Below are 16,178 nucleotides of genomic sequence, written 5' to 3'. Positions count from 1 at the left end.
CATTATACTGCGTCATCTTACGTTCGCCTGGAGCATGTGTTACAGTTAATACTATGAACTAAAGTCCTCGCTTACTTCTGACTTCCGTCGTCGTCCCAGTGCCCTTCTCTGTCCGGGCCCCTGTCCAGGCCCCCACGTCACCTTTAGTCGTCGCGGCTCCTTGAACTCTTCTGGGCAGGACGGGTGCCGACGCTCCTCGTCTCCGACGTCCTGGGGGCCCTGCGCAGCGCTGGCCGGGCGTCTTGGGGACTGTCCCTCATCAGGATGGTCTGAAGCTTTGCTCAGGATGGACTGGGTGGTGGGCTGGGCAGGAGACCCCGGGGTGACGTGGCTTCCCACCACGCCCTCGAGGGCCCCTGCCTCGTGCCCCACCCGCGGGGCGCCGGGTTTCTCTGAGTAAAGCCGCTCTTTCTCCCACTTCCAGCACGCAGACCTTGGAGCCTCGGGCTGCGTTGCCGTCCCGGTCTGAGCCTTTCGTACACTAAGAAGCTTTCCCGTCTCTGTTCGGGCCCCGTAGCGTGGAAGCCGAATCACTCCTTTGTGCGACATTAGTTACGAATCCCAAAAACAGAAGTGTCAGGCGCCTACAGGCATCTCCTCCTCTGGGTGGGGTCCCCGTGGCAGGTCTAAATTCAGCCGAGAGGCTTTGGGTTGGACTACCTGTTAGGATAGATTTAGGACTTTCCATTCCACATCAGAGGGCGTGGCTCAGGCAGGGTCTCCAGCCCTGGGGGTCTGGAATCAGTGGAGACACAGAGCGAGCCTCACAGAGGCAGACCAGCCGCGAGGGCTCCGCGGTTTCCGGTCCTGGGGCCCTGGGAGAGGAGCGTGCGCCTGACAGTTTGCAGCTGACCTTGGGACGAGAACAGAGCGGCTGAGGCTGGCCCAGAAGGCCCGGAAGGAATGAGCCCGAGCGAGAGAGAGGACAGAAGCCGAGCCACCAGCAGCGACCAGCAGTCCTGCCTCCGCACATGGCGGCTGGCTTTGGCGAGGAAGCAGCCCTGCGCTGAACTTTTTAAGGAACTGTAAGCTTTCACCCTCAAGAAATACCCTTTATAAAAACCAACAGATTCCGGGTACTTTGCATCAGCAGCCCTTTGGTGGACTAACACACTTCATTTATATTGAAAGCATTCAGCATTCATTCTAAAAATTCCTTATAAACAGTTCTTCAGCGGCACCCCACCAATGCTGAGGGAGTGATATTCAAAACATTTCCTAATTCCCTTGTGTTTCCTTCTTTGACCCTTGTGTCCACCATGACAATCTCTGCCTTTAACTGGAGTATTTAGAACCTTTGCATTTAATGTAATTTTTCATATTGTTGGTTGTTGTCTGTTATCTATGATAAGATGGGAAAATTCAATTTACAATTAACAAAAACATAACAAAAGAGTAACATTAACATAATCATATGAAGAAACTTACTACAGTTTATTTAAAAATATAAGAGATGTGCATAAAATTGCCATATTAGGGAGACTGTTCTGTATAAATATAGACTCCAAATTTATATAAGTTGAATTACTGACAAAAGGAATTTTTCTTAAGGTCATTTAAAAATATTCTGGAGCTCGTCTTCAATAATAAAGGGTTGAGAGTAACTAGGAAATGTTTTAAAAAAGAGCAAGAGCTGCGTAGCCTACTTGTCATGGAAAGGTCTCCAGAATTATAAATCTGCAGTATTTAAAGCAGTCAGGACTGACACAAAATCCTGAAAGCTAAAATAGGCTGCAGGAAGCATGCGGCCAACAAAGGAGAAGGTTATTTAGAAGGTTTTTGGAAAAAGCAGCTATTCAGAGAATAAAACAGTGTTTCATCATATGCCATGTACCAAAATAAATGTCAGGTGGATTAGAAAGTTAAAGGTAAAAATGAAATCATAATGATCAATAGGAAATACACTTTAATATTAACTGATTTTGAGTTAGAGAAGGGATTTATAAGGATAAAAGCGAACACAAATATAGAGTGTTTAACTACACTTCTTTACTAAAAAAAGAAAAAAGAAAACCTAAAAGACAAGTGACAAATTGAGCAAAGTATTTTCAGTTGCTAGAATAGACCAAAACACTGTTGCTGTGTTATCGTTTAAAGGGTCCTTTCAAATGATGGACATGCAAGAACATGAGCTAACAAGGAAGATGAGGTGCTCCGGGTGCAGTCTCGGTGCTGCCCAGTCCACAGCAGCCCGTGGCCCCAGCAGCCCTCCGCCCGGTCCACAGCAGCCCGCGGCCCCGGCAGCCCTCCGCCCGGTCCACAGCAGCCCGCGGCCCCGGCAGCCCTCCGCCCGGTCCACAGCAGCCCGCGGCCCCGGCAGCCCTCCGCCCGGTCCACAGCAGCCCGCGGCCCCGGCAGCCCTCCGCCCGGTCCACAGCAGCCCGCGGCCCCGGCAGCCCTCCGCCCGGTCCACAGCAGCCCGCGGCCCCGGCAGCCCTCCGCTTGGTCCACAGCAGCGCGTGGCCCCAGCAGCCCTCCACCCGGTCCACAGCAACCCGCGGCCCCGGCAGCCCTTTGCCCGTCTGTGGCTCTGAATCTGCACCTGTTTTCCAGGTGAGGAAACTCAGACTCCGGAGGTGAACTAACTCCCCCAAATAAGTGGCACAGAAAGCAGTCAGACTGGGTTCTCACTGAGTCTGCACTCGCTCTCTCTTTCTCTGTTTGGGAAGAATGTTATTGATAAGGTGGAACATGGAGAGTTTCTAAATCACAGATATTAGGGAAAAAAACATAAATTCTAAGGTAAGCCACATTCTGAGAAAAATGTTTACAACCTCTGTGATCAACATTATCATCCTTAATGTGTAAAGGGCTCTTACAAAGCAATGGAAATGGTCTAACACCAGGAGAAAACAATAGCCCAGCCTGAGTGGGCAATACGTAATTACAAAGAGCCACAAATGTGAAATTACGTAAGGTGGTCATCCAAGAAATGCTAATTCGGAGAATGATGAAATACCATTTCTCAAACATGGCATTTTCAAATAATAAAAAAAAATTATAGTAATCATCAATAATGACATGGGCAAAATTTCAACCCAGGAAGGAAATGCTTAAATTAATTATGGTATTAACCTACGACAGAGTATGTCTTAGTATTAAAATCATTTTCAAACAAAATCTGCCAACATAGGAGTAAACTTACCTTACCTTTATCCATGTATGGTGTGATACCAATTTTGTACATCTGTATAAAACAGATATTCTTACACATAAATAAATTTTTTAAAGGAATACATAATGTTAAATATTGTAGTATAGGTCATTTTCACTTCTTTATGTGCCTCAGTGTTCTCCAAATTCTCTCCATTCATCGTGTTTACTTTCCCATCAGGGATTTTTTAAGTTTATTTCATGAGCAGGATGATTTCTTCACTATCAGTAAAAAGACCTTAAATCTGTAAAATTATTTTAGAATTTACGATATTTCACACGTATTATGTCATTTAATTCTAACCCCGTGTGATAGATTATTGCCCCCATTCCACAGAAGAAAAAGTTTGCCTTGAACTAAAATTACTGTATTTCTTTATGCCTTGCATGGGCAGAGCAGGAGGAAGGCATGACAGTCTGAATTTGGGGAATCCAAAAAAAAAGGATTATGTTTGAAGTAATCCATTCCTGTGGGCGCTAGACCCTTTGATTGCATTACACTTGGTTAAGGGACCTTCACTAGACCACTTTTGACTGGGCTACATCAGTGGGCAGGACTCAGGTTGGGTCTCTACCCTCTTAGGGGAGCTGACACAGAGAGGCACAGAGAGAAAGAAGGTGCAAGCAGAAGAGGGAGCTCGCGCTCTTCGCCCGGCCACGTGAGAGGGGACCCGAGGACCGCCCGCAGCCGAGGCACGAAGCCCCCACGAGGCGGGCCAACACAGCTCATGGCTGATGGGACGAGCCCGTGCCCGCCACCCACAGCCAAGCTCCAGAGACAGGGGTCTGGAGGGGCAGGCAGGGGCCTCGGCAGAGATCGGTGCCATCCTGCTTCACCACGTGGCAGGACACAGGGTCAAGGCCGCTGACCTTCTAAGGGCACCTCTGATGTGCCCTGATTTGCACTTTTCACAGCCTCGGAACCGTAAGGCTTTACCCTCATAAAGTTCCCACTGTGAAGGCCAACCCATTTCTGGCACTTTGGCATTAGAAGCCCTTTAGCAAACTAAGAAGTACAGGCAGTAAGGAGAATTTAAAAACAAAATAAAACTCAAGGAAATCAGGCCACCTTCATGGTCAACACGCACTCCAGACAATGCTCACCAGTGTCGGTGACAACACGCCCTCCCCGAGGAGAGTCCCCTGTTGCCTAAATTCTAACAGCTGTGGTTCCAGAGTTTTAATAATTTGTGTATCAGCTTCAAACGTGCGCCTTTATGGCTGGTTCTTCAGCAAGTGCTGCTTCTCACCTGGGGCTAACTCAGAAAATGCCCAGGGCAACGAGCCCTTCAACAGGAAGGCTGGGAAGGCTGTCGGGCGCCCTGTCCTACCACATATTCCTAAAATAAAGAGCAGGTAAGAAATAAACGGGGATCTGTAAAAAAGGAAGAAATGAAACTTGAGTTACTTTAAATATTTTATTGTGATGTGCCTTCTCAGAGTGTTTATTGTGCTGAAAATTTAAAACAGTCGAACAGTACACTGAGAGGTATAATATTTTAGTTTGGAATGCGCAAATTCTATTTCACAGATGAGCTATTCTTACTGAATTTGAATAATTTAACATTGAAATTTATCCTTTATTTTTATTAGCTTCTTTTATACTAAGGAAGTCAATAATGGATAATGATGAATTACTGCATGACCACTACTTAAAATACTTTTGCCCAATGGAGGAGGTGAGTGTTAAAAAATGGTACATTCTGGGTGTGCCCCTAGTTTTCTCATAAAGTTATGTCAAAAGAAAACATCTTAAAATTCAGGAAACCTACTCATTATGATTTTGGTCACAAAGAACACATCCCACCAGTTTGCCCTTATCTTCCCAACACGTTTTAAACGAAGTGGGTTCTTGCTTTGCTTGCATTTATAACTGTATGCAACACAACAGTGAGCTTTTTGGAGCGCACCAGACCATTTATTCCAATTAGAAGCAGTAATGAAAAGTCCTCGAGCTGCCTCCAAGAAGGCAGACCACATGCAGTGCCTTTTGGCAAGAGCCACAGTCCTTTACTATTACTAGTTTTTATATTGACCAAAAATGAGGATTCTCCTCCCGGTTCCACCATGGCCCAATCAGAGGCTGATCTTCAGGAGACGTTTTTCACGGAGCCTAGAAAATATCCGAGGAAAACCTCTCAGGGCAGCGGCACCTGCCACAGGCCTTGAGCCCAGGCCTCAGGGCTGCCTCGCCCTGCGTGGCTGTGGCCTGGACGCCGCGGCTGCCGCAGTCCATACCGGGGCAGGTTCTCCTGCAGGCTCGGCTGCTCCCTGCTCACGGAAGGCCCCGCGCACGCCGACCCCGCGTCCTCTGACCCCCGTCACTGCCGGAAGACGCGTTTCAGAACACACTCCTGATGAGCCGGCATCTGAGCGCTTCCACCATTTGAAATAGCTGTGCTTTTATCAAAACCCGCCCCTCTTCTTCCTTATTCTCACAGTGCGCCTTCGACGAGGGCCTAAGGGCCAAAGTGCTGCTGGCGTCCCCACGTCACTCAAGCACGGGGAGGGGGAATGAGGACAACCAACATCCAGGTAAGCACAGCCCGGCGTGGGGAGGACGGCACCTTCTGAGAATGGGGACAGTGCAAGGCCAGCAGGAAGCCACGCAGGCCACGCTAGCCCACGCAGCCACACAAGCTCACGCAGGTCACGCTAGTCCACACTGGCCACGTTAACCCACACAGGCCACGCTAACCCAGGCAGGCCACGTTAATCTGCACAGGCCACCTTAGCCCACGCAGGCCATGCTAGCCCATGCAGGCCACACTAACCCACACAGGCCATGTTAGGCCACACCAGCCCACGTTAATCCACACAGGCCACCTTAGCCCACGCAGGCCACGTTAACCCACACAGGCCACACTAGCCCACACAGCCACATTAACCCACACAGGCCATGCTAGCCCACGCAAGCCACCTTAGCCCACGCTGGCCACGCTAACCCACACAGACCACACTAACCCAGGCAGGCCACGTTAATCCGCACAGACCACCTTAGCCCACGCAGGCCACATTAACCTGTGCAGGCCACACAGCCACCCTGAAGGTCCCACTCAGCCGTGGGCGCCTCCACACCAGGTCCCCTGGGAGAGACACGGCTGGCATCTTGCTCTTTGCACAGAAACAGGGAACTGGTTGTGTTTCAGAAAAACTTGGGGGAGTCTCCGTGTGTGCAGCCACGGATACAACTAAAAGCAGGTTTTCTAGGGATTCAAAACCAGGACGAGATTCATAAACATCCCAAAATATAAAAACTGGCTCACAAGTCACACCGAACACACTCATTATTTTGGGGTCAGGTTCTGGTCTCCACTTCCCTTTTTGACAGGGGCCACTGCTCTGGAGAAACCCATCTTATTCCAAACCAGGCCCACCTCAAGAGGACTGGCCCCCAGAGCTCCTCCAAGGGGACCTGCAGGCACCACAGGAGCGTCCAGATGGTCCAGTGATGGCAACGCGGCAACCTTCCAAGCGATTGTTTTGATGACTATAACCTAATTTTGAATGTCTAAATTTTGAGATGTTTATATTTTAAAAGCCATCTTCATTCCTGCATCCTCCGGCAGAAGCGGTGATCAGGCACCTCCTGCACTGAACGCCCAGAGCTGATCTAACCGAGCCCGGCCCGCACCCTCCGCGGCTGGGGCTGGGGTGTCCTGCAAGCCGGGGGGCGACCAGGGCAGCCCGAGTCTGCCCTCCACGAGCCAGGCATCCCTCCACCAGGTCCCAGGTGCTAGCCGGGGGCCTCCGTGAAAGCCCCGTTTGGGGCCACCCCTGCCCACTGCAGAGGGGCCCGAGGTGGCCCTGAGAGCAGAGCAGGGCCTGAACCCTGCAGAGGGGCTATGGAGGGTGGGCTCAGTGTGGACCTAGAGGAGCCGCGCGCTCCGTCCAGCGGGCCACGCTGTCAGGACGTTCCCTGGCAGGCGAGCCCGAGGCCTGAGGGGCGCCGCGCTCCGCTCTGTGCTGGTGCCACACTTGCCCCACCCTCGACCCAGCCAGCAGGGAAGGGTGCGCTCTCAAGGCCCGACAGGAGGCGTGCGTTAACTCCCAACTCTTGGAAAACACTTAATGAATAAACATGTTCCCATTTTAAAATTGATCTCAAATCTCACACTCAAATTTTGTCCAAGGTTGTTCTTTCTTATAACATTTGAAATAAATACAGGTGTGAAATTCTCAAACCCTCGGCATTTGTGGAAGCAGCACTCGGCCTTACGTGGCGCGCCTGCCGGTCCAGCCCTGGGCCCGGCTCCCACGCCGCCTCCTCTGGGGGAGCAGGGCCACGCCCGCTTCATGCTCTGTGGTCCAGGCACCATGGCAGGCAGGGCTTCAGATGGAAGGTGGAGGCGGTGAGTGCAAGGATGGAGGGAGGACGAATGAACGGAGAGTGGACAGGCAGATGGGGGGAAGGGAGGGAAGGAGGGAAGGAAGGAAGGAGGGAGGGAGGGGAGGAAGGAGGGAGGGAAGGAAGGAAGGAAGGAGGGAAGGAAGGAAGGAAGGAAGGAAGGAAGGAAGGAAGGAAGGAAGGAAGGAAGGAAGGAGGGAAGGAGGGAAGGAGGGAAGGAAGGAAGGAGGGAAGGAGGGAAGGAAGGAAGGAAGGAAGGAAGGAAGGAGGGAAGGAAGGAAGGAGGGAGAGAGGGAGGGGGAGGGAGGGAGGGAAGGAGGGAAGAAGGGGGAAGGAGGGAGGGAGGGGGAAGGAGGGAGGGAGGGGCAGGGAGGGAAGAAAGAAGGAAGGAAGGGAGGGAAGGAGGGAAGGAAGGAGGGGAGGAAGGAGGGAGAGAGGGAGGGAGAGAGGGAGGGAAGGAGGGAGGGAGGGAGAGAGAGAGGGAGGGAGGGAGGAGGGAGGGAGGAGGAGGGAGAGAGGGAAGGAGGGAGGGAGAGAGGGAGGGAGGGAGGGAGAGAGGGAGGGAGGGAGGAAGGAGGGAGGAGGGGAGCAGGCCGGGTGGGGCGGGTGGCGGTGAGGACGGCGGCCGAGGCCCTGGGGGTGGAAACGCGACGTCCACTCTAAGGAGATGAGGACAGGGTCCCCACCCACACTCGCCTCTTCCTTTTGTCCGTTGTTCCGCAGCGAGTCAGGGGCTGAAGATGGACAAGCCGAGGACCTGCCGTGCCCGAGGGGCTCGGACCCTGCTGGGGGCGAGGAAGCCGAGCCGGCCGGCCCCGATCCGCTCACGAGGCAGATGGGATCTTGGAAGGAGGGATCTTACAGCTACTCCAGCTTCTCCAGGCCAAAGGCAAAGCTGCAGCCCAGGGGCAGGTCCACGGAGCACTCACCTCCCCTCCCGCCCGGCAGGTACACATGCCTGCGCGGCGCCGTCCGTCTCTCCGCACCATCCGTCCCAGGCCCTCGCTCCAAAAGACCCACAGTGGCCTATTCACGAGTCCTGCTACGCGCTCACGAAGGCAGGGCTGGAGCCGGCCCCGCGGCACCGCCCGCGGTCGCACTGGCACAGTCTGACCTGGCGCCCTGCGGCCGGGCAGCATTTGCGGGTGACGGGGGAAAGCCCACGGGGCCGGCCTCGCTTTCCTGCGTCTGCTAGAAAAGAACCACCGCCACAGCCCCCCGCGGCCCCAGCAGCCCCACACTCAGCAGGGTCAGGGAACCCCACGACCTGCGCCGCCACCTGACGAGCCGCGGCTTCGTCCACGCGAGTCGTTTGGTGTGACCGCAATTTGACTACCGCCTGACGTGCACATTTAGCTGTCACTATCCACACCCGCCGGGATCCCTGGCACTCGTGCAGGAGCACGACACGCGACACAGAGCGACTGCGCGTGGCACCCGCAGAGCCCTGCCCGTCGCCCCTTCCCGCCGCCCCCACCCGGGCAGATCCCCCTTCCTTCTGCACTCTGGGTGCCGCCCCTCCCACCTCCCAGGGGACCTGAATCTCCAGGCCGCCCCCCTCCCCAGCTCCGCGCCATCCTCTCCTCTCGGGTCGCTGCCACCAATGCTTGGACGCGCTCAGGCCTCTCCCACACCGAGGGACGCGGACCCACAAGCCCTTGGCAGGGGCCAAATCACAGAAGGCATGTGCTGTGGGTGTGAACCTGTTTTTAACAGGAACTTTGAGGTGTTATTAGGGTGCCCAAATTAAGGGGGGTAACCCAATAGGCAGGACATCCTGATGCGCAAAGGAAACCGGACACAGAGGGAGACGCCACGGGAAGAGCCAAGCAGCCGCGACCCAAGGAACCTGGAGAAGAGAGGAGAGCCACGCACCGCCCGCCACGCAGCCCGCCACCGAGGAGGGGCAGCCGGCCCAGAGCACCGCGGCCCCTGGGGGCCTCGCCCTCCGGCTCCTGGACTTGGGACTTCCCCCAGCCTCAGAACCCTGAGTCGGTAAATTTCCACTGTTCAAGCCAATCTGGTGTGTGTTCTTGTTTTAGCAGCTGAGACACTACACACCTCCTTTGACCTGAAGTCCCCCTCCTGCCGCCAGCGCGGCCTTGGCAAGCTCCTGTTAGAGCCGTCTACACTCGCGGCTCCGCTTCCTGCCTTGGCGTTGCCCTCCAGCCCTGACTGCTGGAAGGGGGCGGTCCCAGCACCCACACCGGCCATGTCGAAGGTCCTCGCAGACCCGGCGGCCCCACGCCACAGAGCCTCCGGGCCCTGGGCTCCTGACCACCCTCCTGCTTGACCCCGCCTCCCCCACTTCCCGCCTGTGACTCAGCGCCCTTAGGTGCCCCTGGCCTCTGCGGCCCCAGGCCCCGCCCCCGGCCTCCCGCTCCTCCCCGACCACTCACCCCTGCCATCAGCCCCCAGACCTCCCTCTTCACCGCAGGTCTCCCCTGTCCCACAGCTGTGTTGCCAAGCGCCCACGGGTCAGCCATGCTAGGAGGCCACGGCCACTGGACACTCAGCAAGCTAAGCCTGAAGCCAGCAACTTTCTCCCCAAACCAGCCCTGCTCCTGGCCCCACCCCAGGAATGGCCTCACGTCCTACACCTGCGAGTGGTCAGGCCTCTCTCCCTGCCCCTGTCGCCCAAACAGCCCCAGGCTCTGTCTGTTTGACTTGCCAGGGACCCCTGCTGCCCCATCTGCCCCCAGCCTCGACTGCCAGCCCCTCTCTCCTCCCTGTCTGTCCCTGGTCAGTGGCTGCCCCTGCTCTAGGGCCCAGGCCCGCACACCCTGCCCGCCCTCCAGCCTGCGGGGCTCCAGGCAGAGCCCTGGGAGCACCCCCTGCCCCTTGTCGCCCCTCCCAGGCCCTGGCACACCGTTCTCCCCCAAGAAAGCTCCTCCCCTGGGGCCACTGCACCTCCAGGCCCAGGGGATGTGCGGGCCCTGGGCGACCCATGACCCCCCCCTGCCCAGGGTGGACGCCCCTGCCCTGTTGTCACCGTCCTGCCCTGCTGGACGCCGCCCGGGGCTGGAGGTGAGGGGGCGCATGGGTCCCTGGGGCAGCACATGGTGGAGAAGGGGCGCGCCCGGGAAGACGGCTCACCACGGCCTGCCCAGCAGCCCTCACTCTTCCCGGCTCCTGGACGTCCAAAGCCACCGACTTTGTCCAGAAAACTTGACTTTGACTCACCCCAGAGGAAAAAGCGGCGATGGCTGGAAAGACTTCAGGGCTCGGCACTGCACCTGCGCTCTCTGGGCACCGCAGCCCTCCGCGCCCAGGGGTCACCGCCCCTGGCCTGGGCCATCCGCCCCAGGCACCTAGCGTCCTCTCCAGAAACACGCCAGCACCCCCATGCCAAGGCCGCTCCCCACGCAGGCTCGGGGCGGCAGGCCGCAGCGTTCCCACTGCGCAGGGCCTAGAGGCGGAGAGCCGAACCGGGATGGCCCTGAAGACAAAGTCCTCCCACCGTTCTCAGAGAAACGGGCTGCACCCGGCAAGAAAACCTTAAAAAACGGAAAGCCCCAAATGAAGAGGCAGCTCACACACACACCGCCAGTTCAAACGACCGGCAGGACGGGCGCTATCCGCCTTGATGCTCAGTTTCCTGTAAATCGAGTCCTGATCAGCCCGGGTTTCTCTGGCAGCCCGTCTGTGGACCTGCCATCGTTTGTCGGCGCCAGGCTCTGGGTCCCGAGCTGGAGCACCCGTGAAGGAAGTAACGACAGCCCCCTGCTCCCGTCCCACCAGCGCATTTCATCCCAGTGGAGTGCCAAGCCCGCGGAGAAAGCGGGCAGGGTCTCCTCCTGGCCAACCATCCTCGCGCAGGGCTTATTAAAAGTAAAGCCGGGGGAAGGAGCACTTCCACGCAAGTCAGCGGTTCCACGAAGCTGAACCGTCTCCCGGAACCCGCGCTTCCTGCCACGCTGGGGACCCCGCGGGCACCCGCTGCTGCGCCCGCAGCTCCACCCACTGCTCCTGACCTCGGGAACCAGAGCCGGATCCTGCCGCCGCAGGCTCAGCCTCTCGCCGGCGGCTGGCCCCTTCCTCTCCGCGGCGCCCCGCACCTGCAGAGCCTCCCAGCCAGGCTGGCGCCCACTTCCAGGGGCATGTCAGCAGCGTTTCATCCCCGGCCCTCCCCAGCCCCCTCCCTCCCTGGCGGCGGGAGACCCTGCCCACGCAGGGCCCGGCTGGGGCCACCACAACCCGGCATTGCGCGCTGCCCCCCTCAGTCCTGTACAAAGCGATTCTGCCGGGGCCGGTCATCTGAACTGCCCTGCTGGCAAGACGAAACACCGACCCTGTGAGGCCCTGCGGCTCCTCCGCGCCCACACTCGAGCAGTGTCCCCAAAGCTCTCCTGGGACTTTCTCAAATCCAGACATCACGCCGGACCCTGGCCCTCTGCGCTCAGTGCCCCCATCGCCCCCACCCCAGGGAGTCCATCCTCCTGTTTGCTCCCGGGCTGCCCTGGCCCACTATCCAGGCACTGGGTGCACTTTCCAGGTTAAACAGAGAAGGCTCCCGGGCAGCCGGGCCTGGACACCCGCAGGAGCCCTCTCCGGCCAGGCTCTGGGCTGGGGCGGCTCCGGTGTGAAACCTCGTTTTTTGTTAGCTATTAAGACACCCGGGCCCGCCACGGAGCTTGCAGCCCCTCCCCAGGCCCTCCTCGCAGCTCCGGAAAGCCCTCTGCCTGGCGCTCCGTCCTCCACTCCCCATTGCCGGGACGGTACTGTCGGGTTAATAACAAGCCAAGCCCTGTGGAGCCCCCTCCGCGGCCCCGGGCCCAGGCCCCGCAGACTGCTGCGCGCAGCGCACTCGGGTGTAAGACGCCCAGGCCCGGCGACCCGCGCGCGCCTCCTGAACTTCTCCTCCGCACCCTCCGCGGGCCGGTACCTTCGCAGACGCGCCGCTACTGGGAAGCCCCCGGCAAGGGAGCCGCTCTCCAGCGGCGCATAAGCACCCGAGACGCCCATCTCCCTCTCGGAGACGCTCCAGAAGCAAAAAGAAAAGGCAGGCCCGAGGCTCTCCTCGTTCTTCAGGCCCCGCAGCCCCCAGAGGCCGGGGGGAGCTCCCTCGGCTCCCCGGAGGAGCCCAGGGCGCCAGGTCCCGCCCGAGAGCGCAGACCTGGTCCTAGCGCTGGGGGGAGCCGCCCACAGCCCAGGAGCCCCGGGAGCCAGGGCAGGAGCCTGGACGCGAAGCCGTGCGCCCTGCACCGCCCCGCACCGCTCCGCGCGCCCCGCACCGCTCCGCGCGCCCCGCACCGCCCCGCGCGCCTGCTTACCTGGCGGGAGTACGGGGGCTTGCTCAGGTGCACGCCGTCGCGCGCCAGCTTGTCCCGAATCAGGATCTTCAGCTTCAGCCGGGGGAAGCGCACCCGCTCCCGAGTGCGGGGATCCCCGCGGGACTGGCCCGGGCGGCCGGGGATTCCGGGGACCCCGGAGGCGGCGGGGGCGGCGGGCGGCGGCGGCTCCAGCGTGAAGTAGAGGCCGGCGGTGGCGGCGTCCTGCTCGCGCAGGCGGCTCACGGCCTCCAGGAGGCGGCGGCGGTGCGCGGGCGCCAGCACCCCGATGGCATCCAGGTCGGGGTCCCCGATCTGCCGGCACACCTCCAGGTCGTCGTAGCCGTTGTCCACGAAGGACTGCGCGTACTGCGCGAGCCGCAGCGCCCGCAGCCACTCGTACACCACGCCGCTGCCCATGCCGGCGCCCGCGCTCCAACTTCGGCCTTGGCGCGCGGAGAGGCCGGACGGCGCGGAAGTTGTCCTTGGGCAGCGCCGGCGGCCGCGGGCGGCGGGCAGCGGCGGGCGGCAGCCTCCGCAGGCGAGAGGCTGCGGGCCCCGAGCGGCCGGCGGCTCCGGGAACCGGCGCTGGGTGCGCGCCCGGGCCGCGCAGCCTGGGTGCGCCCGGGGGCGGGGCGGGGCGGGGCCGGCGCACCCCTGGGCCGCGGGGGGCCGCCGCGCTGCCCGCGCGCGCCCGTCCGCGTCGGCGTCGGTGCCTCCCGCGTCCCCGCGCCCCGCCGGGAGGGGCCCCCGCGCACGCCCGCGCCAGGTCTGGAGCGCCAGTCGCCGCCGCGCTCCTGGCGGAGAGGGTCCTGGGCGCCGCCCGCGCCCCGCGGCGCCTTCTAGCGCCTCCCGCCTCGCCTGCCGGCCGGCTCTCTGCGAACCCAGCCCAGCGCGCCTTCACCCGCTAGCCTCGGCCTGCGCGCCCCCGGCCGCTCCAGGGCCGGCCGCGGACTCGGCTCCCTCCGCCGGCCGGGGGCGCGGGGACACCTCGCTGCTCCTGCTGCACCCGGAGCCCGAGACCAGGGACAGCGCGGGGGCGGGGTACCTCCTCCCGGCGAGCGCGTTCCTCCGGGACCCCCACCCCGCCCCCGCGCTCTGCGCCCCCGCCGGTGCCCCCGCTTTCCCGTGCCCTTTCCCGCTCTCCAACAGCCCCCGCACCCATCCTCGGCCCCCTCGCGCTCGCACTGCCCCTCCTCCCGGGCTCCTGCCCACGCGGCTCTGTGGGGCGCCCGGGCGCCGCAGACCCTCCCCGCCCTGCGGGGTCGCGGGGACACTGAGGTCCTCAGGTCTCCGAGAGCAGCCAGGGTGGGGGCGGGGGACGGGGGAACTGGGCGCGCACCTCCCCCAGTGTCCCCAATCGCCCCACTCCTTCTCGGGGCGCAGGGCGCGCGGGCTGGTGCGCACACGTCCCCCCCGCCCCGGAGCCGCCCAGGCCGGGCCGCTTCCCCACCTGCTGCGCGCCGGGCCTTTGGAGGGCCCCTCCCCTAAATCGGGAGCCCTTGGCCTCTTTGGACACGCGCCCCTTAAAGAATCAGGCGACGCCTCGGGGGCTTTTGCCGAGAAAAATATCCGACGTGGGAGCCCCCAAAGGTTCCCACCACCGCGGGACCCCCGGATCCCTAACTAAGAACAGCTGCCGAGAAGGACAGTATCGGGGAGAAGGGAACGCACAGACATATGCCCAGGGCGCAGTCCTAGCCCGAGTTGGGGATCACTGCGGGTTGGGGCGACGCTCCGGGGCTCCCGGATGCTGGAGCGCGGAGACCCAGGCCCGCGCTGCCCGCGCGGAGCAGACCCGCCGCGACCCCTGGCGACCGCAGCTGCGAACTGCAGGACGCCGTCCTGGTCCCCAAAACAGCGGGTTCCACTGCCTGCCCGCCCGGCCCGCGTGTGAAGCACAGAGGTTACCTCTCGTTTGCCTGGCTATCCCTACGATCTCACGTGGGGTCCTCTGATTTGGGGGAGGAAAATGCTCCCTCCAGCAGTTTGAATTATGCTGCTAAAAATCAGAAGTTCTCAGCAATTATTTGAGGGGCTTACTTTTGGGCCAGGCCTCTGCGCCTGCCTCTGCGCGTATGCAGTGAAAGCCTTGTTACCTGGTGCCTTGCAGAAGGGGAGGCGACGCCCGGAAGTTCCCGTACTGCGATGGCCCTGCTGCCGGGTGGGCAGGGGGTCTCCAGCAGACCCCGCTGGGCTGCCCAGGGGCCAGGCGGCTCCCAGGGTTAAGCCTGGGAGGCTTCCAGCTCTGGGTGTTGCCAGCGTCATTTTCCTTCCACGGCTGTGAAAAGTCGGGCACCGCTCAGGACAAGCCTGGCCCCTGGAGGCTGAGGGACAGACATCTTCCTCAGTGCTCCACGGCGGTGGCCTTTCCATCTTATAATCAGGGGGGCTGCTTCAGGGGGCGGTGGATGGGCTGCCCGAGGTGGTGGAGTGAATCAGGGCAGAGGAGAACGGGCCAGCCGTGCCAGTGCCCCGTGGCAAGTCGCGCTCCGCTTAGGAGTGGGTACCCGGCTTGTCCTCTTGGGAAGGGGCCCTCTTAGGCCATCCTGTCCAGGCTGGGGCAAGCGGGACGTCCACACCTTCTGGTCTGAGTCCCGTGCCCCAGCTGGTGCCTCAGTCTCCTGCGCGGCAAGGCCCCAGGGCTCATTCGGTCTCCTCGTCCTGCTGCTGGCGCCCCAGCTCTCGGCTACTGCCCGTCACCTCTGGTGTGCGGGAGCACGTCCACCGCCTGGGAGGGCGGCAGCCACCAGGAGGGCCGGCTCGGCACTGGGCAGGACCAGGCGGGCAAGGGGCTCCACGACCGCGGTCAGAAGCAGCCACTGGCCCATCGCCCATCGCATGCTGACCAGGAGGTCTCCAGTGCCAGGGTCCTCCCAGCTGGAACTGGGGGTTCAGCTGGAACTGGGGGCTCAGCACTGACATACGTAGAGTAGATTGTTAGTCCTTTCTGTGTTGTTCATCAATTGTAGAGATCAACGAGGTAAGATTGTCTTCTGTCTTTAATACCAGCCAAATTCTGCAAATCATGACAGTGGACAAAATTTGAAATTAAACTATATTCTACTTCCAGGCAAAAAACTGGACTTTAAGGAAAAGTGTAGCTCTCCTGTTACGGGTCATGGCTAGTCACCGCCTTGGAACCTAAATCACTCACTCATACATGCCGCGGAATACCTGCAATTCCACAAGCTATTCTTGAGTGCTTTGTTAGAAGTTTTCCTTCATGTAAAAATGTTCAAAGCATTTATCTTGTTCACTGCTACTTAATGAGTATGGAGCCCAGATTTTTATTTTATTATTGTATTTTATTTATTTATTTTAGGCTTAATGAAAATCTATGAGAAAATGGGTTGTACAAGAAGCCTCCTTTTTGGCACCATCTGAGAACTGATAGGCAACAGCAG

General features: G+C 59.6%; 1 protein-coding gene across 1 annotated transcript in view; it reads right to left on the bottom strand.

The window, feature by feature from the left end:
* SASH1 (SAM and SH3 domain containing 1) overlaps positions 1–13,387 on the bottom strand; it is a 730,341-nt gene extending 716,954 nt beyond the window's left edge. Inside the window, exon 1 of the mRNA XM_058307625.1 lies at positions 12,775–13,387. Within this exon, the coding sequence (XP_058163608.1) occupies positions 12,775–13,191 (417 nt within the window). The 5' untranslated portion in view covers positions 13,192–13,387. The remainder of the gene's footprint in view (positions 1–12,774) is intronic.
* Positions 13,388–16,178: the final 2,791 nt, after the last annotated feature.

The sequence above is a fragment of the Dasypus novemcinctus genome, chromosome 11, assembly GCF_030445035.2.
Source record: "Dasypus novemcinctus isolate mDasNov1 chromosome 11, mDasNov1.1.hap2, whole genome shotgun sequence".
Lineage (NCBI taxonomy): Eukaryota > Metazoa > Chordata > Mammalia > Cingulata > Dasypodidae > Dasypus > Dasypus novemcinctus.
This window is presented reverse-complemented; position numbering and strand designations above follow the sequence as displayed.